This window comes from Ursus americanus, chromosome 25, assembly GCF_024610735.1.
Source record: "Ursus americanus isolate L20-20 chromosome 25, mUrsAme1.1.p, whole genome shotgun sequence".
NCBI classification, from domain to species: Eukaryota; Metazoa; Chordata; class Mammalia; order Carnivora; family Ursidae; genus Ursus; species Ursus americanus.
In genome coordinates, this window is record NC_142151.1 from 10436970 (window position 1) to 10464920 (window position 27951).

At 38.8% G+C, this 27951-nt stretch overlaps 1 protein-coding gene across 1 annotated transcript; it reads left to right on the plus strand.

Moving 5' to 3' along the window:
- Window positions 1-175: 175 nt before the first annotated feature.
- Window positions 176-27951, plus strand: LOC148107755 (uncharacterized). The gene is made up of 7 exons (XM_087855403.1): window positions 176-318; window positions 23884-23945; window positions 24589-24646; window positions 25077-25223; window positions 25478-25626; window positions 25911-25985; window positions 27607-27951. The coding sequence occupies exons 1-7, from the start codon at window positions 282-284 to the stop codon at window positions 27643-27645; spliced, it is 567 nt and encodes a 188-aa protein (XP_087711529.1). The 5' UTR covers window positions 176-281; the 3' UTR covers window positions 27646-27951.

Consider the following 27951-nt stretch of genomic DNA (forward strand, 5'->3'; position numbering starts at 1 on the left):
TAAATGAAGTAGATTTTTGTTTTTGACACACATTTTTTTTTTAGATCTATTTATTTGAGAGTGAAAGAGAGAGAGCACGAGTGAGGGGAGGGGCAGAGGGAGAAAGAGAATTTGAAGGAGGCTCCACACCCAGCGCGGAGCTGGAGGCGGGACTCAATCTCAGGACCCTGAGATCATGACCTGAGTGAAATGAAGAGTCCCACGCTTAACTGGCTGAGCCACCCAGGCGCCCTTTTGACTACATTTTTGTAAATGATCTGAGAGAGTGAGAAGTGACGATAATGTACGGAGCCACCCTTGTGAACTGTGAAACTATAGGTACGTAAGATATCTAAATTCCAAGGAGGATAATAAACTGTGGGTGACGTAGAGCCAAGTCAAACAGAATAAGCTATAATAAAGCATTGTCGTGGTCCTTAGCAGTTGGCAAATGTTTGCTGAATGAATATAAATCTCTTGTGTTTGATTTTGGGTCCTTCCCTCACTAGAATCTTTACGTACTTTTCTCCTCTACTGAGCTCCCAGTGCTCTCTCTCCACTCCTGCACTGCACTAAGCAATGCACTTACTCTCCACCCGCTTAATGTGGGATAAATTAACTTATAATAAGTAATACATGACTTATAAGAGGTCCTATATTACTTTTCCCAGGCATAATTAAACTTATTAGATGTGCAACAAACCTATATTTTGGCCAAATGCCTAATGACTAAAAATAAAAATCCATATGTGGATGAAGCAAAAATCAGCACTGTAGCTTGAACTTTGGGAATAGAAGAATAAATTGAGTGTGATCAAAACTTATCATTTTGATTTTTAATTGCAAATTTTATTAGGTTCATTTAAAATATATATGATGTGGCATAAATGATACTTTTTCCAGCATTCTCAACTAAGACTTTATATTCTTTGGTCTTCCATCCTTTTTCTTATATTCCCTAAAAGAATTTTATTAAACATGTAACTCCTCACACTTCCTTAGCTTAAATTTTTTCATCATGTGCAAGATGATAAAAAAGTGTATTATAAATACTACTATTTTAAAAATGAAACTGTGATATCACTTTTTAAACACATCCAATGCAATGTGCATACCGTTCGTCATTTATTGCGTACCATCATCCATTGTTGGATCCTTTTGTTGCTAGTTGGAAATTTTACATGATTCTTGCTTCTTCTGGATCTTGTATTTCCATTCTAATTCCCCACGTCGTTTTATCCTGGTATTTTATTCTTCAATAGATTTTAATGAACACCTTATCATTCATTTCTGTAACTAAAGATAATCAAATCATTAAAAAAAGGTTTTGTACCTATAAGGCTCAGAGTAGTAATGCAGTTTTTCTGGATTGAATTATCATTACAAGTGTTGTCGGTATATTACTTATCAAGACCATACACATCTACTATAATCTGAATAAATAGGAAACACAAGAGATAAAATTTAGTTTGAAAATAATTTCTTAATGAAATAAATTGTACATTTCATCCAACTGGTTTCCACAGTCAGATTTTGTATCCTTGAATGAATATTACTTATTGCTCTATTGAGGCAAGTTTCCACTATCTATTTACCTCCTATTTTTTCTATTCTATTCTATTTCTATTCTCGAATATTCTTGTTGTTTCCTACCATATAGGTGTAAGCACCAAGAAATCTTGTTCACATAAAGAGAGCAAAACGAGAAAGCTTCTATTAGAACAATATCATTTAAGTATTTAAGCATCTCAGTTATAAGCCAAAGGTCACATTATAATCATCATTAAATATAATTGTAGTTATATAATTATAATTCTCAGCTGAAAAAAAATAGCCTCCTTGAGTTTGTTGAAAGCAAAGCACTGGAAACTAGGTCAATTGCAAAAGAGTTTGGAGCTCAGTCATTAGATTCAATCTCATTCTCAGTTTCTAGGAAGTACACAAAAAAGACTTATCAGCACTATAAATGGTTACTGATTGTTACTTTCTTACTTAGAGACAACTAAGATACTTAAGAAATTTTGGGAAATTAAAATGTTATTAACTCAATTACAGTTTTGTATAAAAAAATCCTCATAAACTTCTTTAACTTACTTTCTAAACCATGACATATCTTTAGCTTCTAGAAAATGTTCACCATTAACCTAATTTTGCAAAGCCAGTTCTCATTGTCAAAATAATTGATGAGATGAAACATATCTGATAGGACTAGTAATGCTTCATTTTTTATTTTAATAAACCCATAAATATACATCCCTATGATAATTGTTTGACTTCTAAATTCCAAGGTAAGGTAGAGTCTTGCCAGCGAGAGAGGGAACACAAGCAGGGGGAGTGGGAGAGGAAGAAGCAGGCTCCCAGCAGAGAAGCCTGATGCGGGGCTGGATTCCAGGATTCTGGCATCTCGCCCTGAGCCGAAGGCAGACGCTTAAGGACCGAGCCACCCACGCACCCCCAGGAGGACAATTCTGCTTCAGTATGTCTTTCCACGCTCTCTGCTTCATTCTTGCGGAACTCTCAGGGGCAATAGACATTGACAAGGGCTGGAGAAAAGAGGAGGGGCTTTAAATGAAAGTTGTCATTATTTCTGCCACTCACCCCTACAATATGTATGAGTACAGAAAATTTAAAAATGAGCCCAAATCACCCATTTATAATGTCATATTTTTTTTATTCCTGGAAAATGTTTAGGACAGATGGATGAATAAGGCCAATAATGGGTTTGATGTCGTAAGGGAGTTTTTGCAAATATCAACTTTTTTAAAGCTTTTATTTATTTATTTATTTGAGAGAGAGAGAGAGAGAGAGGAAGAGAGAGCACAAGCAGAGCGAGCTGCAGGCAGAGGGAGAATCTGGCTCTCCACTGAGCAAGAGGCCCGATTCGAGACTCGATCCCAGGACCCTGAGATCATGACCTGAGCCGAAGGCAGATGCTTAACCAACTGAGCCACCCAGGTGTCCCGCAAATATCAATTTTTTTGAATTGTTTTTTTGGAATAGACTGACAAGAAGTTTTCCACTCCAAGATAAATCTAAGATACATACAAGTATAAGTGAATATTCATATATTAAAATAGATCCACAAATTATGCCTTGATTGTATTAACAACAGTATGATAGTGATTTTATATAATTATTACCTACAAAGATCATAGGATTATTGATTATACACAATTTCAGGGATCCAGAAATGATGTCGAAATAGGTTGAGGCCACAACTGAACCTGAATGGCAGATTTTAGCCAAATGTCAAAATCAGAGATCAATGTCACAGCATTCCAATTTTTAATAGTAGGTAGCCACTAAACTCACACGAATGAAAATATAGTAATGAAACTCCAGTCATCAGTTTAATAGACACTCAATAAATATTTGTGGAATGAAGTAATAAAATAATTTGATATCATTTCCTGGCTATAATAATGTTCATAGAACCAAGAAAAGTATTTGGAAAAGAAGAAATCTGAAATACAGTGTGGGAATATATGTTTTTTTTAAGATTTTATTTGGGGCGCCTGGGGCTCAGTCAGTTAAGCATCTGCCTTTGGCTCAGGTCATGATCCTGGGGTCCTGGGGTGGAGCCCTGCAGCAGCCTACCTGCTCAGCGGGGAGTCTGCTTCTCCCTCTCCCTCTGCTCCTCCCCCCTGCTCATGCTCTCTCTCTCTCGAATAAATAAATAAAATCTAAAAAAAAAAATCTTATGTATTTATTTATTTGAGAGAGAGAGCGAGCAGGGGGAGGAGTAGAGGAAGGGAAACAAGCAGACTTCGCGCTGAGCACAGAGCCCCATGCAGGGCTCAGTCTCATGACCCTGAGATCATGACCCGAGTGGAAATCAAGAGTCGGACACTTAACTGACTGAGCCACCCGGGGGCCCCTGGGAATATTTTAACTGGACTTAAGTTTGGACAACACAGAGGTTAACAGAATAGACTCAAGTGGCAAACTGCCTCAGATAAAATCCCAGGCTCCTTACTTATTGTGCCATTTTGGGCAAATCACACAACCTCTCAGTGCTTCTGCTTCCCCACCTGTAAAATTGGCTTAATAATAATAATAATTCCTGCATAATTGGATTACATTAATTAACATATGTAAATTATTACTGTTATTTACTGCTAAATGAAAAAGAGAACAAAAGCTAAGTTATGGCTCTAATAATAGCATTAAATATTTACACAAAGAAGGATTAGAGGAGAGTAAGTAAACATGAAAAGAGTTGACTTTGTATCATTGATAACGTTGATGTGTTAATTATACAACAAATAATTTTTTAAAAATTCTTAAGCTATTAAAAAAAGCTCTACGAAAGACATCATTACCTTTGGACATATTTCTAAACCAATGTTATTTCCAAAGAAAGATGTGTTTACAGAGTATTGAGCAACTGTGAGTGGGTGAGAATGAAGGTCCTTGCCACGCTAGTGTATGTGTGTGGGGGGGGTAGAGTTAGAAGCATAAGTGTGAAATAAAATTGAAACTCATACTAATACACATTCATAGCAATGTTTTTAATGAATAAAGAAGCAAGAATCCTGGCTGCAATAATTTATCCTGTGTAATAACTTGCTGATTTTCAGTATATATTTTTTCTTCCTGTGAATGCTTGGTCTAGTAGAGAGCAGGCTGGAAAAGTTGGAGCTTAAAGGACACATTTTCATCCATCAGGGATTTCCAGGCACAGATTTTTCTTTTTTTAATTCAAGTTGGTTAACATATAGTGTAATATTGGTTTCAGGAGTAGAATTTAGTGATTCATCACTCACATATAACACCCAGTCTAGGCACAGATTTTGAGAAGCAAGACAAATGATAAAAAGAATAGAAGGAACATGGGGTTTTTTTTGGGGGGGTCTTATTAAAAAGACTCATGTTTAATATCACCATGCCGATTCAGAGATCAGGGCAGTGGCTTTGTCAACTGAGCTGTGATTCCTTATTTAGACTGCAGTCATATTTTCTTCATGGACATCATTAAAAACTGCCCCGCTAGCAAAATAATGTTCTATGCAGCTCAGTTTTCTTCCTCTGAGCCTTCATTGGAAATTTTGTTCAGGAGAATGACATTTTCCATGCCTGTACAACCCTCCCCCACATTCCTGTCTCCACAGCCCCAACCTGCTGCTCCTCCAGGTTTAGCCATACTGAACTTGCTTTCCTCCAGGATCTAGAAACCTTCCTATCTTAAAGACTTTGTGTTTTTTGTTCCCTTCTGCTGTATTTCTCTTTTCTTGGTTGTTGACATAGCTAACTTCCTCATCTTATACCTTTGCTCATCTGTCGTCTTCTCAATGAGAAGGAAGTGTCATGTCTCATGGGCACATTATTCTTCATTCATTTATTCAACAAACAATTATTTAAGGCTTGCAGTTACTAGAGGAGCAAGGGAGATCCGTAGGAGCGCAAGATAGGGAGGTAGACTACAATTTTAAGTGTTGTGGTCAGCATAATGCCCACCATTTTCTGCCATATTATATCATGTCTTACTTATTGTATTTATTGGTTATTGTCTGGCACCTCTCACTAGAATAAAAATTGATTTTGTTTTGTTGGTCACTGTTCCTTATGAATGAGAACTTATATCCAGTAAACATTCAATCATTGTTGAGTAAATGAAGAATCATGTGCCCATGAAACATGATGCCTTTTCTCTCTCATAAAGTATATAAAAATTATAAAGGAATAAATTGGATTGTATATATTTAACATTGACCAAACATTTCAAGGAGAATGGGTTAAGATTTACCTGATGGATTGTCAAGTTAGTCTTTCTGCAAGAAGTCATCTACAAGATTCAGTTACATAACTTTTATCATCAGAACATAAGACTTTCTTTCCTTTTTGTTAATGACATGGGTAAAAATACACAGCTAGTACATGGAAACATGTTTTAAATGGTTAAGATATTAGCTAAATGTAAGAAAGATAGAAATGCCATTCTCTTTCATAATCTTCTAGTTTATTATTGTTTCTGATGGTAGAATATTTCTACATAATTATATTTTTGAGGTGTTATTAAAATAAAGATAAAACTCCATTTGAGTCCATGTAGTTTATGCCATACCAAGTGAATGACCGGAGAGTCAGAAGTCTAAGGTCAGTTCCAGTGGTAACTGGGTGTATGCTGTCATGATTGATTTTGTGATAAAATGATAGAGTATAGCAATAATTAGGTGTGACATAACTATCTCTGAGCCCTGATTTTTGTCAAATGAAAATGTGAGTCTGAGAGATGCTATTCTGCAATTTTCTTTTTTTTTTTTTTAAGATTTTATTTATTTATTTGACAGAGAGAGAGAGACAGCCAGCGAGAGAGGGAACACAAGCAGGGGGAGTGGGAGAGGAAGAAGCAGGTTCCAGCAGAGCAGGGAGCCCGATGTGGGCTTGATCCCAGGACCCTGGGGTCATGCCCTGAGCCGAAGGCAGACGCTTAATGACTGAGCCATCCAGGTGCCCTGCTATTCTGCAATTTTCTAAGAAGACAAGAAGCATACATTTTTAAGGAACTACTCAGAAAAAAATGTTTATTGTTTTGAAGGAATGATGCTCTATGTTGAAAATCTAAGAGGGGTCCTTTAGTTCCCCAGATCTCATAAAAGAGCTCCAAGCTAGAGGAAAGAGGAAGAGATGTTGGGAGAAAAAGGAGTTAGGCATGGCCCTATGTGCCTCCTCTGACTACTGGCCTGGATTCAACAGTGGGGCAATTACATCAGGGCAAGTGCCCCTCCTTTGGGCAAGCAAAATCCAGGGACAGAGTAATTGCTGCCTAACTTTTGATCTAAGACTCGAGAAAGGCAAGGCTGCTGAAGTTCTTCATGTCAGGAGACAGGGCAGGGACAGCTGGATGGAAGATCGTCCCCTCTCCACCCTCCATTTTCTACACACACCAGGTTTCCTCAGGGGCTCCCAAGTAGGGTACAGGATTTTCAGATTTTTCACAGATTCTTTTTATTTTAGAGAGAGAGGGGGGGGGGGAAGAGGTGGGTAAGGGGCAGAAAGAGAGGGAGAGAGAAAATCTTAAGCAGGCTCCACAGTTAGCACACAGCTCCATGCGGGCTCAATCTCACGACCCTGAGATCATGACTGAACCGAAATCAAGAGTCAGATTGGGGGCGCCTGGATGGCTCAGTTGTTAAGCGTCTGCCTTTGGCTCAGGGCGTGATCCTGGAGTTCTGGGATCAAGCCCCGCATCAGGCTCCTCCACTGGGAGCCTGCTTCTTTCTCTCCCACTTCCCCTGCTTGTGCTCCCTCTCTAGCTGGCTGTCTCTCTCTCTCTGTCAAATAAACAAATAAAATCTTAAAAAAAAAGAGTCAGATTGAACCTAGTGAACCACCTAGTGAAACACCCAAGAGCCCCAATTTTTCACAGATTCTTGTGGGGATTTATTGGACTCAAGATTTTTGTTTTAAAGATTTTACTTATTTATTTGAGAGAGAGAAAGGGAGAGAGAGAGGGAGCATGAGCGGCCGGAAGGGGCAGAAGGAGATGGAGAAGCAGAATCCCTACTGAGCAGGGAGCCTGACACAGGGCTCCATCACAGGACCTGGATCATGGCCTGGAGCTGCAGGCAGACGTGTAATCTACTGAGCCACCCAGGCACTCCTGGACTCAGGATTTTGAGACAATACAATGTCACAAAGTTTTAAGTTTGAAATAAATTCCAGAAGAGTTTTTTATGCGATTCATTGAATATCTTGCCCAAGTAATCAATCCACCATTATCATTATTATTATTATTATTTCCATCAAATCAGAAGCAGAAAGAAGGAATTCTATTTGCTAAAAATATGGAGTAACAGAAGTAATGGAAATTTCTCTTAATTATCTGTTGGCAAATCAATTGACAAATTTATTACAAGAATCAGGGGAGAATAATCCTCGAGAGGCTATTGGAGGCAAGCTGATTACTATAAACAAATAGATCTGGAGTTTATATTTAAGATTTCATGTAACTGGTAATTACAGAGAATTACAGGTAATTGTATATTTAAGATTCCTTTGTAAATTGCAATCTCTCTCTCCTATTATTCAGTAATACCTCTTCAGGACTTAATCATCACTGAGTTAGATATTATGTATTTAGTCAGATATTATGTATGTTAGATATTATGTATTTTATATTTCATTTGTTCTCTTGGAAGAATTAGACTATCTATGGAGTGTCTACTGCTGTGCAAGTATTGTGGGATGGTGGTGGAGATTTTGGGCTATGTATCTTTAGAATTACTCATTTCAAATTTTTAGCATTGAGATTGAGAAAGAGGAAGCTACAAGTGAGATAACATAGCAGCTCTCAAGGAAATTAGAACTTCCTCAAGACTGAGAGAAAAGTCCAGAAACTACAACAGTTATACCTTTGGAATAATGCTTTCTAATGCAAAACATAAGTAATTCCATGAAAAGGTGAAGTAAATAAAAGACATGGTTTAAATAGTGTAATAGGGGCGCCTGGGTAGCGCAGTGGTTAAGCATCTGCCTTTGGCTCAGGGCGTGATCCCAGCGTTCTGGGTTCGAGCCCCATATCAGGCTCCTCCACTAAGAGCCTGCTTCTTCCTCTCCCACTCCCCCTGCTTGTATTCCCTCTCTCGCTGGCTGTCTCTCTCTATCAAATAAATAAACAATCTTTAAAAAAAAATAAAATAGTGTAATAAATTATTAAAATAGTGAGCAAGTTGGGGCTCCTGGGTGGCACCGTTGGTTGAGTGTCTGCCTCTGGGTTTCAGCTCAGGTTGTGGTTTCAGGGTCCTGAGATCGAGCCCCGCAGGGAGTCTGCTTGGGAGTTTTTCTCCCTCTCCCTCTGCAGGGAGTTTTCTCTTTCTCTCTCAAATCAATCAGTCAATCAATCAATCTTGAAAAAAATAATAAGTTAAAAATGAAAACTGAAAAAGATAAAAATAAATGTATGCTAAAGAAAAAAAGTCATATATGAGAAAAAGATAAAGTAGGAAAAAGGAGGGAAAAGTTGTCAAGAGCATAAAGAGCTAAACTGGGGCAAGCTCAAAATTGTCCAAAAAAGATGACTTGATTTGGGAACAGCAAAGGAATTGCAATTAGGGGCATATAAACTCTAGCAAGCTCTAGGCGGGTGTGTTGAGGGTTTGGGACATGCTGTATTTATGGGGAGGGAAAGTGAAGAGGGGAGAGGTCACTCAAACACAGAGACCAGCTTTGAAAATTCCCTGAGCTGACAAAACCAGTCTAATCGTACATATAAAGCTCAGTTCAGCTTTTTGTGAGATCAACCTGACCTGGTCATTCTTCATGTCTCTGTAAACTATAGACAAAACTTTCCCCAAGGTTCATGTGAGGGAACCCCTGACCAATTCAATATCATTTAAAAAAATTCCAACATTATCAGTTTTCTGTCAATCAGGCATTTATGGGTAATAAGTCTCTTTCTCAGGCCTTACGTTTTTCCTCCCTTTTCCCCTGTTGACTTTGCCTGAGATTTTCCATTTTAGATTGGAATTCTTTCACCTACCCCCCTTTTTTCCACCTTTTCCCCTTTGATCAAGATCTTTCAAGAAAACAATGCTGGTCAATTCTGTCATTCAGGTGTTGTTAATTTTTGTCAAAGGTGTAGTTCTTTCTAGATTATACTGTATGTTTCATGGAGCTGAGAAGGGTCATCCGCAGGTGTCTTTTTTCATGAAGCTGGGGGACCATCCTCATGTGTCTTGTCCCACAAAGGAGGGACATGGTATGGAATGGCACTGGCCTGATTTGAACAAGAGGGTTGAAAATGAAGAATCTCGGTTATATCCTTCTAAGAGGGATGGTTTAGTTTCCATGGTCACTTGAGTTTCAGGAAAAGCCTTTGAAAGCAAAATTATTTTATTTTGTACCTACATTTGGGAAGAAGACATTTGCTTACTAACACAGAACAAAAGAAGTTTAATTAAACAATTCATCCGATGACCAAAAGCCCAATGGTCACTATTGATTAAAACATACTTCTCAGACAATTTCCCCCATTGCTTATGTTTAATAGATCAAGACTGTCCCAAGTTCCAGGAGTCTGGCTAACTTCTGCAGCAGCTTGATCTTGTCTTTCGTTATTTTTAGTTCCTGTGTTATTTTTCTCAAATTACTGACATAAAAACAACATTCTTTTCCAAGTAGGGCACAGGTGCCCCCCTGCTAAGCAGTACGCAGGTTTAGGGCTCTGTAGTTTTGTAGCATGATTCCTGGAAGGCTATCTATTTGGGCTTGTGTGTGTTCAAAAGCTCAGACAGAAGCACTGAAAGTGGTAGACATGACTCCGAAAGATTGCAGACTGCTTTTTCAAGGTCTGCTACTGCAATCCAAGCTGAAACGTCTCTGGAGAAAACATGTCCCGAAACCTTTCTATTTACTATAGAGTTATTCGTACACAGCCACTCAAAATTTTATTATATTATATTATATTATATTATTTATTATATTATATTATTTATTATATTATATTATAATAATATATATTATATTATTATAATATATATTATATTATATTATATTATATTATATTATATTATATTATATTATATTTCCCAGTTCTGATGTGTCCTTTTAAGTTGATAAGATAAAGACCCTAGATTATGTATATAAGCAGTAGAGGAAAGAGTGTTTCTTAATTTTGGCATCAGGGGTGAGGGCAATAATCCCACAGTGTCCCTTCCAATTAAGGGAAAACATAGAATATACACTTCTTTTTTTTTTTTTTCACATGAAAAGAAATACCCAGGGCACCTGAGTGGCTCAGTTGGTCAAGTGTCTGCCTTTGGTTCAGGTCATGATTTCAGAGTCATGGGATCAAGGCCTCCTTTGGGCTCCCTCCTTGATGGGAAGCCTGCTTCTCCCTCTCCCTCTGCCCCTTCCCTTTCTTGTGCTCGCTGTCTCTTCTCGCTCATTCTCTTTCTCTCTTGATCACTCTCAAGTAAATGATAAATAAAATCTTAAAAAAAAAAAGAAATACGCAATGTATTGTAAGGATAAAGCATAGTAGGTTTCTTTGCCCAGATTCTTTTTCTTGAAATGAAAGAGGGGTATCATGATCAGAAATATAATCATTTATGTGGAACACATGAAATCTGGTTTACTAGCGTTATAGGAATGGTTATGAGAACATCTTAAATTTTCTGTAGACTGAAGTAACAAGTGAGCTGATCTAGTATAAGTCAGATTTTGGTGGTGGTCTGGATATCTAGGGAAAAAGATATCCAGGGAAAAAGCGAGTCGAATTAAGGTTCTCTCATGTTCTTTAGGTCATATAAAATAATATAGTTTCAACTATGTGGTGGGAGAAATCCTAGAGTTTTTCCATTTTCATCATGGGTTTTCAAAACAAAGATTTTGGATACAAGTCCAGACCTGAGTGACCCTTTATGAGTAAGGCATTCCCAATGGAAAACCATGATATTTGGCACCAGTCTTCTAGAAAACGATGTGTATGGATTCAAAGGTACCACAGGAAAATCCTTTATCTTTGCTAGATAGGTTTCACTAGCCTTCTAAAGACAGCAGCCAGGCCACAATTCAGGTTCACCATGAGCATTGTCGGCTGTGGCACAAAGCCAGTAAGCAATAAGGTGGCAGAATCAGAGAGTTTCTGTAAGGTGGGGATAAAACGATGTGTTAAAGCTTAAGTAAAGAAGATAGAAAAACTAGAGAAAGATGAATTGAAGGCCTGAATGACATGATTCAACTAAACATAGGGTAATTTTTAAAAAAGGTAAAGTTACGCAGGCCTAGTCTGTATATCTTGGGTGAGTTGTCTATTTTAGACGCTGTCTGCTTCAGTGCCCAGAGATCTTCAGTTTCTGGTCACCAGTTGGGTACAAGTCCATTCAGGTTTTGGGGCTTTCTTGAGATGCGACTCATGAATCCAGGACTCTATTCCTTGAAGTCTGGCTGCACAGAGACCAGTTAGTAACACCTGGGACAGGCCTTACCAGTGAGCCTGGAGAGTTTTTTTGGAGACATCTTTCCAACAGACAAAGTTTCCAGGCGTAAGATGTGAGTTTGTCTTCATGTCCTGGGAATGCACTATGGGAAGACTGTTCTGTCAGAGCATGCTTATTTACTAAGTACTTGATCAGGCCTTTGCAAAACTGAAGTATGTCCCCTTTTATTGGTTTGCGGGTAAAAATAAGTGTGTGGGAGGTCTAAGCGCATTAGCTATTCTTTTTTTTTTTTTTTGAAGATTTTATTTATTTATTCGACAGAGATAGAGACAGCCAGCGAGAGAGGGAACATGAGCAGGGGGAGTGGGAGAGGGAGAAGCAGGTTCATAGCGGAAGAGCCTGATGTGGGGCTCCATCCCAGATCGCCGGGATCTCGCCCTGAGCTGAAGGCAGACGCTTAACCGCTGTGCCACCCAGGCGCCCCGCGCATTAGCTATTCTGTAATTATTTCAAAAAGCAAAAGTTTGGGTGGCTCAGTCGGTCAAGCTTCCCACACTTGGTTTCTGCTCAGGTCCTGATCTCCTGCGTCGTGAGATCGAGCCCTGCGTCTGGCTCTGTGCTCAGTAGAGCCTGCTTGGATATTCTCTCCATTTGCCCCTTCTCCCACTCATGCTTTCTCTCTCTAGCTCTCTTTCTCACGTAAATAAATAAACTCTTTTAAAAAATGCAAAAGTTTATGCATCCTGAAGGAAGTAGATATAGAAGAACCAATGGCAAACGTTTGGCCAGGGTATTTGGAGAGTTTCAACTAATTTAGCTAACCGAGTTTTAATAATTGCGTTTGTATATTTGGACGATCCTGAAGACTGAGGATGGTAAGCACAATGGCGGTGTTGCAGAATTAGCCAGACGGTACAGACTCATCAAAGTATTTGAACACTGAATCGGGTTCCATGATCACTATGAAGTTTGGAGGGGGGCAGGGTGATCCTCAAGTGGGAATAATCTTTTCTAATAAGATGTTAGCTACAGAAGGGGCAGTAACTTGCCTACATGGGAAAGCTTCAGTTCAATGTGAAAACATGCAAACCATTACTGGAACATACTTATATCCCTAAGACAGGAGCAATTGTGTGAAATCCATTTGCCAAACCTTAAATAGTACATTGGGTAAATTAAAATGTCCAGGAGAAGTACAGATAAGTTTCCCTGGGTTAAATTTAGGACACACGAAACAAGCAAGATAAGCACTTTTTGCAGCCTTGCCAACATTTCACCACCAATATTGATTCATGAATGTTAGTTGATTATTTAATTCAAGTGTAGTAGTTAATAATGGAAATTTTAGACCTTTCTAGCAGGACCGGTTTTTTATTGGGGTCGAATCAAAGTTTCTTTTCTTCATAATCCTTTAGACATCTAGTTTTGTTTTTCCTATTCAAAGACCAATTTTTGTATTTCCCTTAATCCTCTAAGGTCATCACCAGGGAAAGTGATTTTCTAGTCTTTGAATCCCGTAAGAGGTATGGTTTTTGTGGTGGTATCAGCAAAGTGGTTCCTTATGGCTCCCAGAGTCATAAGACTTAGAATGCCCAGGGACTGTAATAATATCTAGAGCTGCTGGTAGGAGCAAAGCATCTAATAAATTTTGGACATAAGGACCACTTTTAATTTTGCCTCTGTTGGAAGTAAGGAAACCTCATTGGTTTCCACAACATTCCAAAACCATGGGCTACTCCATGGGCCATCAGTATAGATGTTTGTGGTTTTACCTTTAGCTAGAGTATAAGCTCAAATAAGAGCATATAATTCAGCTTGTTGGGCTGAAATGGCCAAAGATAAAGGTGCAGTCTCAATGACTTCACAAGGAGTCGATATCCCATAACCAGCCAACATTTTCCATTTTCCTTTTTCATGTAGGAGCCATCAGTAAACTGTGAAAAATCAACATTTTTCAAGGGGGTTTCTTGTAAGTAATCACTTACCAGGTGAGAGGTAAATAGTCCAGGTTAAACAGTCTTAGGGGATTTTGTCCATTGAGGAAAGAGGAAGGACAGCAAGGTTGAGATCGTTACAATAAACGAGAGTGATATGAGGGGTGGTTAGCAAGAGAAATTCATAAGAAGCAAGGGGACTTGCTGAAAGGTGCCGGGTGTTGTGTGAGCTCAAGAGAGTAAGGAAACCAGTATAGATGTTTGTGGTTTTACCTTTAGCTTAGTGCCTCAGCGTGAGGCACTAAGATGTTCAAAAAGGATCCCATAACTATTTTTTCAATGGCCTTTACCAGAAGGGCAGTAAAGTTCTAAAGTATAGGGGTAACCTCAGACCATGAAGTCTCATCGTTGGCTGTAGTAATCTAGAGGGCGGTGGTAACCCCCTGTTTTTGGGTAAGTACTCTGAGGACATTTTCCTCTCTTTCATATACAAAAACAGAAAAGGGGGCGCCTGGGTGGCACAGCGGTTAAGCGTCTGCCTTCGGCTCAGGGCGTGATCCCGGCGTTATGGGATCGAGCCCCACATCAGGCTCCTCCGCTATGAGCCTGCTTCTTCCTCTCCCGCTCCCCCTGCTCATGTTCCCTCTCTCACTGGCTGTCTCTATGTCTGTCAAATAAATAAATAAAATCTTTAAAAAAAAAAAAAACAGAAAAGGGTAGCTGATCATTTGAATGTCCAAGGGCAGGTGGACTTATTAAGCTTCTCTTCAAGGTTTTAAAGGCCAAGCTATCTTGATTTTCCTAGATAATGGGGTCAGGTTTAGGACTTTTTTTTTTTTTAAATAAGACATATAAGGATTGGGACAGTAATGTACTTAAGCATGAACAAATTACAACTTTTCCTTTGAGACACTGTGTCCCTTGGGGCTAAGGGTTTTAACAGATGAATACGGTCTTTTTGTCATGAAGCTCGAGAGGGTAAGCAGAAAAGTAAATCATCTACATATTGTAGTAATGTGGGGCCTCCAGAAAATTTTATAACATCTAGATCACCTTTTAAACTTTGTGAAAAGTAAGAAGAACTTTCAGTAAAACCCAGGTACATTACTGTCTAGGTATGTTGTCCTTCCCAGGGAAAGCAATGTATGGGGATTAGAAACAACAGGATGGTAAGGAATAACAATATTATTTATTGTATGGAGATCTTGGATAAATCTCTATCTTCAACCATTAGGTTTTCTTTTTTTTTTTTTAAAGATTTTATTTATTTATTCGACAGAGATAGAGACAGCCAGCGAGAGAAGGAACACAAGCAGGGGGAGTGGGAGAGGAAGAAGCAGGCTCATAGTGGAGGAGCCTGATGTGGGGCTCGATCCCAGAACGCCGGGATCACGCCCTGAGCTGAAGGCAGGTGCTTAACCGCTGTGCCACCCAGGCACCCCCAACCATTAGGTTTTCTTATAGATAAAACAGGGATATTTCAAGGATTGGTGCAAGGAATAATAAGTCTGGGCACTTTGTGTTCCTCTGTGATAGATCTTATGCCTTGTGAATCTTCCTTGTTTATAGGGTATTCATAATTTGGGGAGGAGGTTTTAAGGGATCGGTTTGGATCTTAACAGAACGGGCACTATGAATGCCGCCTATGTGTATGAAGAATTTTTCCCATTGAGTAGGGGACACTAAAATTAATAATGGAGATGAAACTAGAGTTTGATCTTCCCTGGTTTGTAAAGTACATGTGAAAGGAAAAGGTGTTGGATTTTTGGGGGGTTACATTAGAGGGATATATATTCGGTGCAGGGGATTTGAACTCAAGAGAGAAATGGCAGTATGATATTTTTCTAGGAAATCTTGTCCTAATAAGTGGCTAGTAACCAATTCACTGAAGAGAAATAGATGTTTATCTTGCAAAAGTCTGAAGTGAAAAGGGTATAGGTTTAGAAATAGGAACATGTTGTGGTTTACTTGAGACCCCTATTATTTGAATAAATGTCTTACTCTGAGGAAGGGGGTGTTTAATTGTTGTGGGGTTGAGCACCAATAGAGTAGCTCCTGTGTTCATATTGTAAGGGATTTGTCTCTGATCTGGAGATTCGTTCCCCCCAGCCTACTTAATGGTAGAATAGGAAACAGTCCCTGTGTTTCCCTGGAGTCCCATCATTGGGATGAGTCTGACACTTGGCTCCTAGAAAACTCTAATCATTAGACCTTTTTAATTTGTAGCAGTCCTTTTCCCAATGGCCAGATCTTTTACAATAATGACATAATCTGATAGGGAGGGTTTGTTTGGGAAATTCCCTATATTGAATTTGGAAATTTAAAATTTTAGTTGCCCCTTTTTGGCGATCATCTTCTAGGATATGGCCTAACTGATCAGCTAGTTTGATGAGATCAAGGGTGGATACCGTTTCCCATGCTCCTGCAGGTTCTCTTGACTAGCAGAGATAGATCTCTGTCTAAACCATTTGTAAACACTGAATTAAAGGCTTCTCTGGTGAATTCAATGTCCACAGGGAGTCTAGAATTTTCTTTTAAAACAACTTGGAGTCTACTATAGTAATCACGAACAGATAAAGCCTTTGGCCATGACACAAGCTTGATCACGTAAGAGATCTGGTGGCTGACTTAACTGGAATTCTAAAGATTGTTCAGGGCTTTTCCAATTAGCAGTTTTCATCCAGTGTTGGGCTTGACCTTCTTCAACAAGCATGTGGACTAATCGATAAAAATCAGAGAAGCCAGGTTGGTAAGTTTGAATTACAAAATTGAATTGTTTGGCAAATCTATGAGGATCCTGTTACCTTGGGAAAATTTTTTACTGTAGCTCTAAGTTCAGCTTTGGTCCATGGAACTTAGGAACCCAATGGTTTAGCAGGATCTTCAGAGGCCTCATTTTAAAAGGGAGAGTTTTAACAGGCTCAGTCAGTAAGGTTTCAGCTTTAGAGAAGAAGGGGAGTTCAGGTCAAGGAAGACATTAGAAAAAGGCAAAGGTGGATCAAGCGGAGGTGGAGCAATGGGGTCGGGGGAACCTTTGCTGGTCTTGCTAAAGAAGACGCCTCAGATTTTTTTTTTTAAATCATCTTTTGGTTGTTTATTTATTTCAGTTAACTTAACAATAGTATTTTGTAAAGAGGCAAATTTAGAATCCTGAATAAATTTAGAATCCACTAGGTATTGATTAAAATAGCTACCACATTCAGTGTGTTTGTTCTATTTCTGTGGTCTTCTTTTTTTTTTTTTAAAGATTTTATTTATTTATTCGACAGAGATAGAGACAGCCAGCGAGAGAGGGAACACAAGCAGGGGGAGTGGGAGAGGAAGAAGCAGGCTCATAGCGGAAGAGCCTGATGTGGGGCTCGATCCCATAACACCGGGATCACACCCTGAGCCGAAGGCAGATGCTTAACCTCTGTGCCACCCAGGCGTCCCTATTACTGTGGTCTTCTAAGATAGTCTGAAGAAAAGCAAGTCTGGGGAGATGGCAAGTTCCCCATAGTGGCCATTGGAGTTGTAAATTACCTTTAGTAAGGTGGGGCCATTCAGGGATCTGGAGCCCCTAAATGTGCCACTGTTAGAGCATTTAGGTGGTTGGGATTCCTTATCTCAGAGGGTTTCTTAAGGGCAAAGAGAAAAACAATTCCTGAATAGCCTGATGGGTGTGCTTTTTTGGGTTGGGAGTTGTGTTTTGTTTAACAGTGCTCCTTTCAGGGATTACTTCTTTTTTTCCTGGCTGATGGTCATTGCCCCAGTTGTCCTACAGTGACCAGGTGTCCCTTATTGCACAGAAGTTGTCTTGTAGGCAGCAGGTGACTAAATGCCAGTTTGTCCTGTGTGTGACCAACTTATCCTCTGACAAGAGTCTTTTACTTCAGACACCAAGATCTTTCATTAGCAGGAGGTGGGCCCTCTAGTAGCATTTATTTGTTCGACCTGTGCTGACCACATATATTTTTTGGTTTTGCTCTTAAGAATTCCAAAGAATTATACCAAAATTCTAGTGTGCCTCTGGAAACCAAGAAAACAAATGAGTATTCACTAAAAAGGACAAAGTCCTTAAACAGATCTCACATGAGATTAGAAAGGTCAGCTGAAAGGAGGGAGCTCAGAACGTGAGAGATACATGAACTGATCATAGGCAACAATTTCTAGAAGCAAGGAGCTAAAGGAGCTTGTGGAAGAGAGGGCACCCTGCTCCGTTTGGAGGATCCTCATTCTTCATGGTCATCTCCTTTGGATGATTCTTCTTCTTCTTCTTCTTCTTCTTCTTCTTCTTCTTCTTCTTCATCTTTAGAGAGAGAGAGAGAGAGAGAGAGCGGGTGGGAAGAGGCGGGGGCGGGGGGAGACAATCTTAAGCAGGCTCCATGCCCAGTGAGGAGCCCCTCGCAGGGCTCCATCTCACAACTCTGGTATCATGACCTGAGCTGAAATCAAGAGCAGACGCCTAATGACTGAGCCACCCAGGAGTTGCTGGATCGTACTTCTGATACCAAGGAATATTGACCTAAAAAAGAGGTAGACTGAAGAAACTCAAGATTGTCAAAAAAGATGAGTTTCTTTGGGATTAGCGGAGAAATTGCAATTTAGGATGCACAAACTGTAGCAAGAGGAATGTGATGAGGGTCTGGGGTAGGCTCTATTTATGGGCAGGGAATGTGAAGAGGGGAGAGTTCACTTTAGAGACTGTTAAAATCAAGAGCAGAGACCAGCTTTGAAAATTCCCGGAGCAGGCAAACCAGTCAAATCATACAAATAAAGTTCACTTCCACTTATTTTATGAGACCGACCTGATCTGGGGCATTTTTTTTTAAAGATTTTATTTATTTATTTAACAGAGAAAGAGACAGCCAGAGAGAGAGGGGACACAAGCAAGGGGAGTGGGAGAGGAAGAAGCAGGCTCCCAGTGAGACAGGGAGCCCGATGCGGATTCAATCCCAGCACCCTGGGATCTTGCCCTGAGTCAAAGGCAGACGCTTAATGACTGAGCCACCCAGGGGCCCCGATCTGGGGCATTTCTTATTCATTCTCTAGAAACTATAAACAAAAATATCCCAAGGTTCATATAAAGTAACCCCTGAACAATTCCCTATCATTTAAGAAAGTTTCAACATTATCAGTTTTCTGTAATCAGGCATTTATGGAAAATCAGTTTCTTAACGTTTTGTTTTCCTAAGCGCAGAGTGCATACGCATGAGATTTTTCATTTTATATCATCCGGTTCCATTTTAGATTGAAATTCCTTCACAAAGTAAAATAAACCAAAAGGGAAAAGGAGATAAGAGAAAAAAATGGATATGATACCAAAAAAACAGGCAAATGACAGCTTTAAATAAAATAAGTGCTTTCAAATGTCATCAGACTAGAAATGTTACCGTAGTTTCTCCATAAAATATCTAGAATGAAACAGACGAGTTTGAAAAATAAGACAGTTAAGTAAAAGACTAATAGCAAAGCCATATTTCGTTCCACTGAATACATAGCTGGTGATGATAGATTCCAAACAGACACAGCAGCTCCATCTACATGAAAGAAGACTGAAAGACATGTCATTCTTGCCTCCTTTGCTTAGCAACATAGGGTTGTGTTAAACCATAAAATTGAACAGTTATCCCTGAACTATGTATGCTGTCCATTGGAGAGAGAAAGCAACTCTTCCAACCATCTTTCTGCTTTATCATTGTGTTTAAGAGCAGTGTTTGTAAAGACCAGGGCCAGAAGGGGTTGGGGAGAGAGGTAAGGAGAAATGTCAGAGTATCAAAGGAAGTTTTATTGTATCTGATGTGTAACAAATACGAATATCTGAAGGTGGATTTGAATTTTGTTATGTTCCCGCATTTCAAAGGGTTTCAAACAGGCAGTGGGACTAGGATATAAACCAACTTTAGACAGCAGATCCAGCCAAGAGCAGTGCTCCTCAAACAAGTCTGACTATGAGAGCAGTAAGAAACACATTTTACATACATACCTGTGTATATGTACATACAACTGAAACAAGCCATCACCAAGCAATACTTAAACAGTTATGTCGATGCATACTGACGTTGCTAAAATGATTTCCGGATCTGTTAATACAGAGTAATCTTCAGTTTGAAAAACACTGCCTTAGAGGAAAGAGTTTGGGTAGATCACTGGGAATTGAGAAAAGTGCTAATGACAACATACTGACCTATAAGTATAGGTCTTAGAAGGGCATTTAAGCCACACATGTGTATATCAAGTGAATGGAACCAAGGGAAATCTACACGCCTCGTCGCGTGGGAGTCTGGCAAGATTCCTACTCATTTGAGGATAAATAAAAATATTTTTAAAAACGGGAGTATAAAATAGAAAAAAATCTTAAATATGGAGAAAAATGATCAGAAACAGAGGAAGAGCTCAGTTTTTTAAATAGTTTACTAAATAAATTAGCTAGAAATTTAAAGTCAAAACTGCTCATCATCAACAACAGAATATGAAAGGTATGACCTCCATGGAACAGGGACAAAAAGCTTAGGAGAGAACAGATTGAGGTTCTAGAAAAATAAGATAAAAAGGAAATAAAGAAATGAAAAGCGATAATAGAAGTACAAATTAGAATAACAATTAAAAATGCACTAAAGTTAGTAAAAAAATGAATTGACATTAGAGGATAAAGGATTGTTTTAGGCTAAAATTTGAGCAGTTTCTGAGATGATGAAGACAGAAATGTAGGGATGAAAATGTTGGAAAGAAAATACAGAAAGCAAAATAGAAAGGAAGTGTGAAGTGTATGTTTATAAAAAAGTTATAAGAAATGAGATTGAAGCAATACTTAAAAATATGAGAAGAAAAATATTTGACATTAACATGTCTGTATTATATAAATTGATTTATTTTATATAAAGTGCTTCACTGTGTCTAATCTAATAAAAAAATTTAAAATCAGCTTATTTTCTTCTTCTTCTTCTTTTTTTTTTTTTTTTAAGATTTTATTTATTTATTTGACAGAGACAGCCAGCGAGAGAGGGAACACAAGCAGGGGGAGTGGGAGAGGAAGAAGCAGGCTCCCAGCAGAGGAGCCTGACGTGGGGCTCAATCCCAGAACGCCGGGATCATGCCCTGAGCCGAAGGCAGACGCTTAACGACTGCGCCACCCGGGTGCCCCTAAAATCAGAAGTTTATTGTAGAAAGTCACATTCTTTCCTTTGACACTTATCAAGATTACCACCTGATATTTTTCTTCTCGGTTTACATTATTAATTTACAACATAAACAGATAATGTGAATTCTTTAATTCCTGCAATAAAGTACACTTCTTCCTAATATATTACTTTTGTAAGAAGCCTTTTAAGGTATTAACAAATCTATGTTAATCAATATGATTTGTCCATACTTCTGTTTTATGGCTTAAAGTCAGTATTATATAGAAGAAAAAGATCATAGTATTGAAGACATAAAAGAAAACTTAGAAAGAAAAAAAAGAAAGTGTAGTTAGTGCATAACATTTGGTAAGGAGAGAAATTAGGTACAATAATTACTCAAGTACATGTTTATTTTAAAAAAGAAATGTAGTGGAAAGTAAGATGACAGAATAAATATATTGAAATATATTGAACTAAAATATATCACCATGAAACATCATTAAAATACTCAAACATTAATTCAAAAGAGAATTACCGACACAGATAATAAGAATGAACAGAGAACAACATAAGTTGAAGGAATTTGAAAAGAAAATTATTTTGATGTTCAGAGAAAGATAATCCGAAATAAATATAACCTGTGCCTCTCAGAGCTTCTTAATAAATGGAAAAGGCATTATAGGAATAAAGAAGTCACACTTCGCTTTCAAACTGAAAGGTTATCCTATGGATATAAAAGGGGAGAGACTTAGAGGAACAAAGTAGGGAGAGGTGATGTGCTCAGGTCCCTGATCGGGCAGAGGGATTTGCCTCAGACGAAAATGTCATAGAACGAATATAAAGATGAAAGGCTAAAAATAAAGAAATACACATTTCAAATCGCTAGTTTTTGAGCATTGAAAGTCATAATAGGGGGGCGCCTGGGTGGCACAGCGGTTAAGCGTCTGCCTTCGGCTCAGGGCGTGATCCCGGCGTTCTGGGATCGAGCCCCACATCAGACTCCTCCACTATGAGCCTGCTTCTTTCTCTCCCACTCCCCCTGCTTGTGTTCCCTCTCTCGCTGGCTGTCTCTATCTCTGTCAAATAGATAAATAAAATCTTTAAAAAAAAAAAAAAGAAAGTCATAATAGGGTACAATTTAAGACATGCAATTTAAGTAAGACTTCTGGAAAGATAATTATATTAGGGTCTATGGTTACCAGGCTCTCTCGAGTCTTTGCCAATGATTTTTAACTTATCAACACATGTATTTTGATTTTGATGAGATGGGAAAGACAAGAACTATTTTAAAGGAAATGTTAATGCTGTCTCAAAATCATAGATCCATTAACAACTGTGCTGATTGTTTTAACCCTATCCTTTAGGCTGCCGCCTGCCTTAACCATCAACAGGCAAGAGGGGTTCGATGAGGTGAACTGTTCTCAGTGGACCGGCCCCTGGGCTGGATCCTTTTCTCCTGCCAGCCTCCCCTCCCCGCCCTATCCCAGTAAGAAAAAAAAATACCAGTGTGAGTGGATGCTGGGGAGACATCCAGGATACGCATATTAGAAAAAAAAAATCTTGTTAGAGAAAAGAGATTAAATGTTTTGTGAGCTTTTACTCCTTGCCAAAAGTTATTCTAGGCATCTTTTGGTCTTGGTTTGGAAGCTGAAAGTGAAATAAGGAAGATTTTATAGTTCCTCAATTATAGTTCCTCTATTCTAAGATGACTGAGTACCGTGGGTAGAAAAGCCCCGGCAAAAATTGATTTTACCTCTCAGTAATGCTGCAACAATGGAGTTAGGATTTGCTTAAAAAAGTAACTTCTTCAGTCACTGAAAACACATTGATTGTAAAAGAAAATCAGTCTCCGAAGTTTTGTTTGATAAACAATTTTCTAAAAGGAATCCGATTTTTGATAACAAAGAATTGAATCATTTATTTCCCAAGTAAATTAATAATAAATTAATACTCGAGGGGTGTTTTCAGCGGCTTTTTTTTTTCAAATGAAACTTGTTCCCATTATAGTCACTTCCTGCATGTAAAGCCTTTAGGAGAAAGTTAATGAACTTCACAAGCTTCTAAAAGATGAGATTTATAAAGAATTAAGGAGCGATTTAGGATGTGTTTTTTCCCAATCAGGGATGACTTCCTTCTCTGGGAAAAATTGAAATTTCTTTTTTCTTTTTTTCTTTCTAATTGGGCAAATATTATGGGCCATAAGAGATAAAAATCAGAGGAACTCACAGATCACGAGTTTGCTTTCTAAACACAACAACAAAATAGTTTTTAGTATTACTGGAATTGGAATGTCTTTCAACTCTGCCTAGAGATGGAAAACTTCATTTCCAAGCAACGCTTAGGCACAAAATAGAATATTGGTCTCTCACGCCAGCATTTTTAGGAGCAGCATGGGTGGGAGACACCATCTTTAGTTGCTTTCTTTGTAGGATTCTTGTTGGCTGATCTTGCCCAAAATAAACATAAAACTCCTATTGAGCTAAAAACAAAACACTGTCACTCTTTCACTAGACAAAGTAAAAAAAAAATTTTTAGAAATTTATCAAATATTTTAAAGCCGTCACTACACTGGCAAATTTGTATTTTCTTTTTGAACTTGAAATTAGAGAAGTGAAAAACAGATAGTTTGAACGGAAGAGTTCTTTTTTGGTTGGCCTCTCAATACAGTTATACTCACTCTTCCTTGGCACTACAAATCTTCCTAAATTTTCAGATGCAGGATAAATAGGACTGTGTTTAGACACTAGACTCTTCAGGGAAAATTTGCTTATCCAGGAATTTAAACGTGACTTCCATAGACGGGCTTCAGGGATTAAATATACCCCTAGAAGATTTAAGCCCTCAAAAGAAATTGGGAGTATTATCTTCATGGTTTAAGAGTCTGAAACTTCATCAGATTATCAGGGGTATGTGAGAGCCAAACTTGATCTAATCACCTATTTCCATTGGCTGGATTTGCACTGATTAAATTTACTTTCCTTTAAAAAGCAAACTCTCCTAGTGGAAATCTGTCTTCAGCGATTTCAGAAATGGAGTGCTGGTCATCCAAGGTAAGTTGTCATTTACCCCCAGGAGTTAGAGGAACATTGGAATAGTAGAAAACTATTGTCAAGGTTGTATAATTCTTTCAGGGCAAGCAAGCATCCTGGAGATGTTAAGGGAATATTGACCTGGGTCACATGAATTTAAATACTAGTGACTCCATGTCCAGGGCATGCTTTTAGATGGAGGGAATGTTGCATAAAGGAAATATTAGTATTGAACTCCTTCACCACTCAAGAGCTGTGAGCTCTGGAAAGTTATATATAATTGTAAATGTGCTCGTGAGGATTATGGTAGTATGAAAATGGAGCATGACTTCACTGCACCTATATTGGATTTTTCATGAGCCCAGTGTTGGGTACAGAATCACAGTGGCATTGAGGCAAAGCCATAGACTATCAAACTCTCTCCAACTTGACTTCCGTGACCTGATTGTCTATGAATGTTCTGACTAAACTCTACCAGATAAAATTTAAGTTTGTGGAGATAACTACAGCTTTTAGTTTCACTTTATCTTCTGGGGGACAATATTCAGCAAAAAGACACCCACAAATGTCAAATTTGGTTATCAACTCTGTCCAATAAATCTAATTGCTCCAGTATGCTCAGTCATCTCACCAAAATGAGAATCTTCTAAATTTTATTTTCCAGAATCATTCATTGGAAATTCCTTTGAACATACTCCAAAAAGAGGATATCTCCCATACAGGTATCATTTTCACAACATTGTCCCTCTCCTCAGAATCTGTATGTATTATTCTTTTAGCTGTTGCCTTTAGGATCCTTAATATTTATCTATTGACTTTTCAACACTTTTCTATCTTGGTTAAGGAAAGGAAAAAATCCAGGCCAAAGAGAAGACTATATCTCTAAATTGTCAGAACTTTTAGGAAACCTGAATGAATACAGTAGGCCACTTCTCATCTCTCTCAGACTGTGCTTGTCTCTCTCTCTCTCTCTGTTTGTTATCTGTTGTTTGTTTGTTTGCTTTGACTCTCCATTGCGCCCACTGTGCCGTAACTCTAATTCATGAAGCGGGGGTGTTACTCCATGTTGAATAAGAGGAATATTTTTCGTGAAATATAATTTCCTTAGGAGAATCCACTTTTCAGCAGGTTTTTTTCCCCCTGTATTATCAGATAAACCCATCGTTGGCCATGAATTTCTAGTAAAGTTTTTACAAAACTATGAAATGGAAGAAGATGTCCAAATGCTATTGGAGATGCCAGCAAATGGAGAAAAAGAACTAGCGGGGAAGAATGGTGTGTCTCAGGCTACTTCGCCAGGTTTGTGTGTCTCTATGAGAGGTTTCAAAGATAATTGGGGTGGGGTACAAGTGTAGAGATGAGATGTAAGAGACAAGATATTTTATTATTGGTTTCTTGTATTTGCTTAGGACCTACTTCAGAATTTTAGCCTCTCTCAGTTGAATTGTTCATACATATAGTCCCTCTTTCACGTATATATTTCTACACGCATGGATCTTAATCTCAAATATCCCTGAGTCAGGAGAAACTGACATTTGTCATTTCCCCTTCAGGGCTAGTTTTCTTTGAAGTGTCAAATTTGAAGCTGGATGATCGGAAGGGAGAAAAGACATCCTTGGTTTCTGAGAGGAACCGCGGTAGAGCGTGTGAGTCAAGAACAGAGAAGATACTAAGGAAAACTCGCCACCACCCCAGAAAAAAGGTAAGGCCAACGGCGATTTGTGAGTAAAATTCACTCTCAAGATGGACGTTTATCTTTATGTCAGAGGCCTCCTTAAGAGGAGAATTGCCTTTAACTTGGTAACATTCGGAAATAAAAATGGTGGTTTCGAATACTTGAGGTTCCCCAAAGTTCTACTCATCTGGAGAGTACACGAACATGAAAATTTTACCGTGATTATAAAACAGAATGAAATAAATAGTTTTCTTATTTTTAAATTAAATAAGATCAAATAATAAATATAATTTATTTCTATTTTAATGAAGGCATACCTGCCCCATAAAAAGGAGACAACATTTCTCAAAATGTTGTATGAAACAATGGAAGAAGTGAAGAGCTGTGTGAGTACTTTTTCTCAGTCTGCCCCTAGGCACTAAATACTCTCTCTTCCCAATACCTTTATCCGTCTCTTTGCAAGGCTGCTTTGGCTTGACCAGCAGCTGTGGTCTTAGGTTCACATTAACAATGAAACCCACGAGACATAACAGGCTTCGTCCTGCCCAGTTTACTTTCTTTATGTAAATACACAGGATAGAGGCTCCTGGGTGGTTCAGCCCAGTAAGTGTCTGACTCTTGGTCTTGGCTCACATCATGATCTCAGAATTGTGAGATCGAGCCCCACGTCGGTGCTCAGGGTAGAGTCTGTTTGAGACTCTCTCTTCCCCTCTCTCTGTCCCCCCACCCATGCACTCTCTCCCTCTAAAATAAATAAATAAATCTTTAAAAAAAATACAGCAGGAAAACCCGCAGCATTGTCAGGAACAGCATAACAGAGGCCTCCCAGAACCACATTCTGAAATCCCTAAATCATGTAGTGCTAAGGTCATAAGGTCATGAAAGATGAGGTGGGATTGGCTCAGATCACCTCAGCTCAGGGCAGCCATCAGACACTGGTACTTTCAGTTTTTATGCTGTTAGTCACATAATCTCTTCCAGTGCTCATCCCGGGTATATGAGACCAGCCCTCTTCTCTGGTGTTGTTACAGGGTTCTTGTCTCAAGGGGTAAGAGAATGAATCTCACAGACACAAAATGGTGAAGTGAAATAAAAGTTTATTAAGTAAAGGTGAGAGCAGAAAGGAAAGAAAAAAACTCCCTAGAGTGAGAGGGGTCCCAAGTGGGCTGCCACTGTGGGCTGCCACTGGCAGTCTTTTATTGAGCACTGACGGGAAAGTTCGTCGTGGCCTTGAGATTCTTGTGCTGTCTTGGTTTGAGCAAGGACTGTTGATAACATTCTTAATGGCTTATTTCTGCTTTGAGGTCTGGTCATTTTCTGTGGTTACATGTAGCTGCCATAAAAAATACCCCCGAACATCCAGGGCAGGGGCATCTGGTTTGTTCCCTTATCTCTTGTTCGCCCTGTCTCAGCATCTCTGCCTGGCAGGGATAGTTCCAGAGCCAGTGAGGGGCCTCCTCTCTTTCCCTGCCTACCCCTTAACCCTTTCCCTACTCAGTGTCTGTGCCTTAACATTCAGGTTACATTTTACTCAATAAACTTGACAGTGAGTCCAGAGTCTCATTTATCTTACATCTGAGGTACCCATAAATTATCTGAATTAGTATTTCAAGGAGGATTTGACCAAAAATAAAATCCTTGCGCATCCTTGAGGCTGGAAGAAAGGTCAGCTGTTCAGCCTCCCATATCTTTTATTTTTCTTTCTGTTCCTTTTCTTCTCTTTGCTCCTCCTCATGGTTCTCTCTCTCTCTGTATGTGAGCGTCTCCCTTCTTTACACACACTGTCTCTCTTAGTATTGTGATGGAAATCTTACACATTTAATCTTAGTCTATTGTGTTGTTTGGAATACCATGAAAGCATATGGAACACGCTTTTCAGGCCAATTATGAGAATATTTCTTTTCACACTTTTTTTCTGAATTATGTACTTTACCCAAGTCCCTAGCTGCCCACAAACACATGGAAGCTGTACAATTAATTTGAACATCTTTTAAAAATTTCTTCCAGGAACGACTTGTTTCAAGTATGCTACATCTTCTGAAATGACCACTGCTTTTAGAAGATCAGCCAGCTGGAAATATTTGTGGACTTTCTTTCAGTGACTCAAGATTTCAAACAGTGAAACATTGTGAATATCTGGTAATGATTTCTACATCAGCCCATGCTTACCGGTCCCCAGCCCAATTACAGAGCAACACCTAAACTTGAGAAATTATTTCTTAAAGGAAACTGTAATTCTGAGAAATGAGACTCCAATGACTATACCTTGTTGGTATAAGAAACTATATCAAAAGATGTCTAGATATTGAATTATTCTTGTATATTCTGTGAATAAAATCTGTTTTTTATATA

What these genes read in the sequence shown, in the direction of transcription:
- LOC148107755 (XM_087855403.1), top strand. Translation starts at nt 282, where the DNA reads ATGTACGGAGCCACCCTTGTGAACTGTGAAACTATAG. An exon ending in GCCACCACCCCAGAAAAAAG is followed by an intron (nt 25,627 to 25,910) that starts GTAAGGCCAACG and finishes ATTTTAATGAAG; the next exon opens with GCATACCTGCCCCATAAAAA. An exon ending in TGGAAGAAGTGAAGAGCTGT is followed by an intron (nt 25,986 to 27,606) that starts GTGAGTACTTTT and finishes AATTTCTTCCAG; the next exon opens with GAACGACTTGTTTCAAGTAT.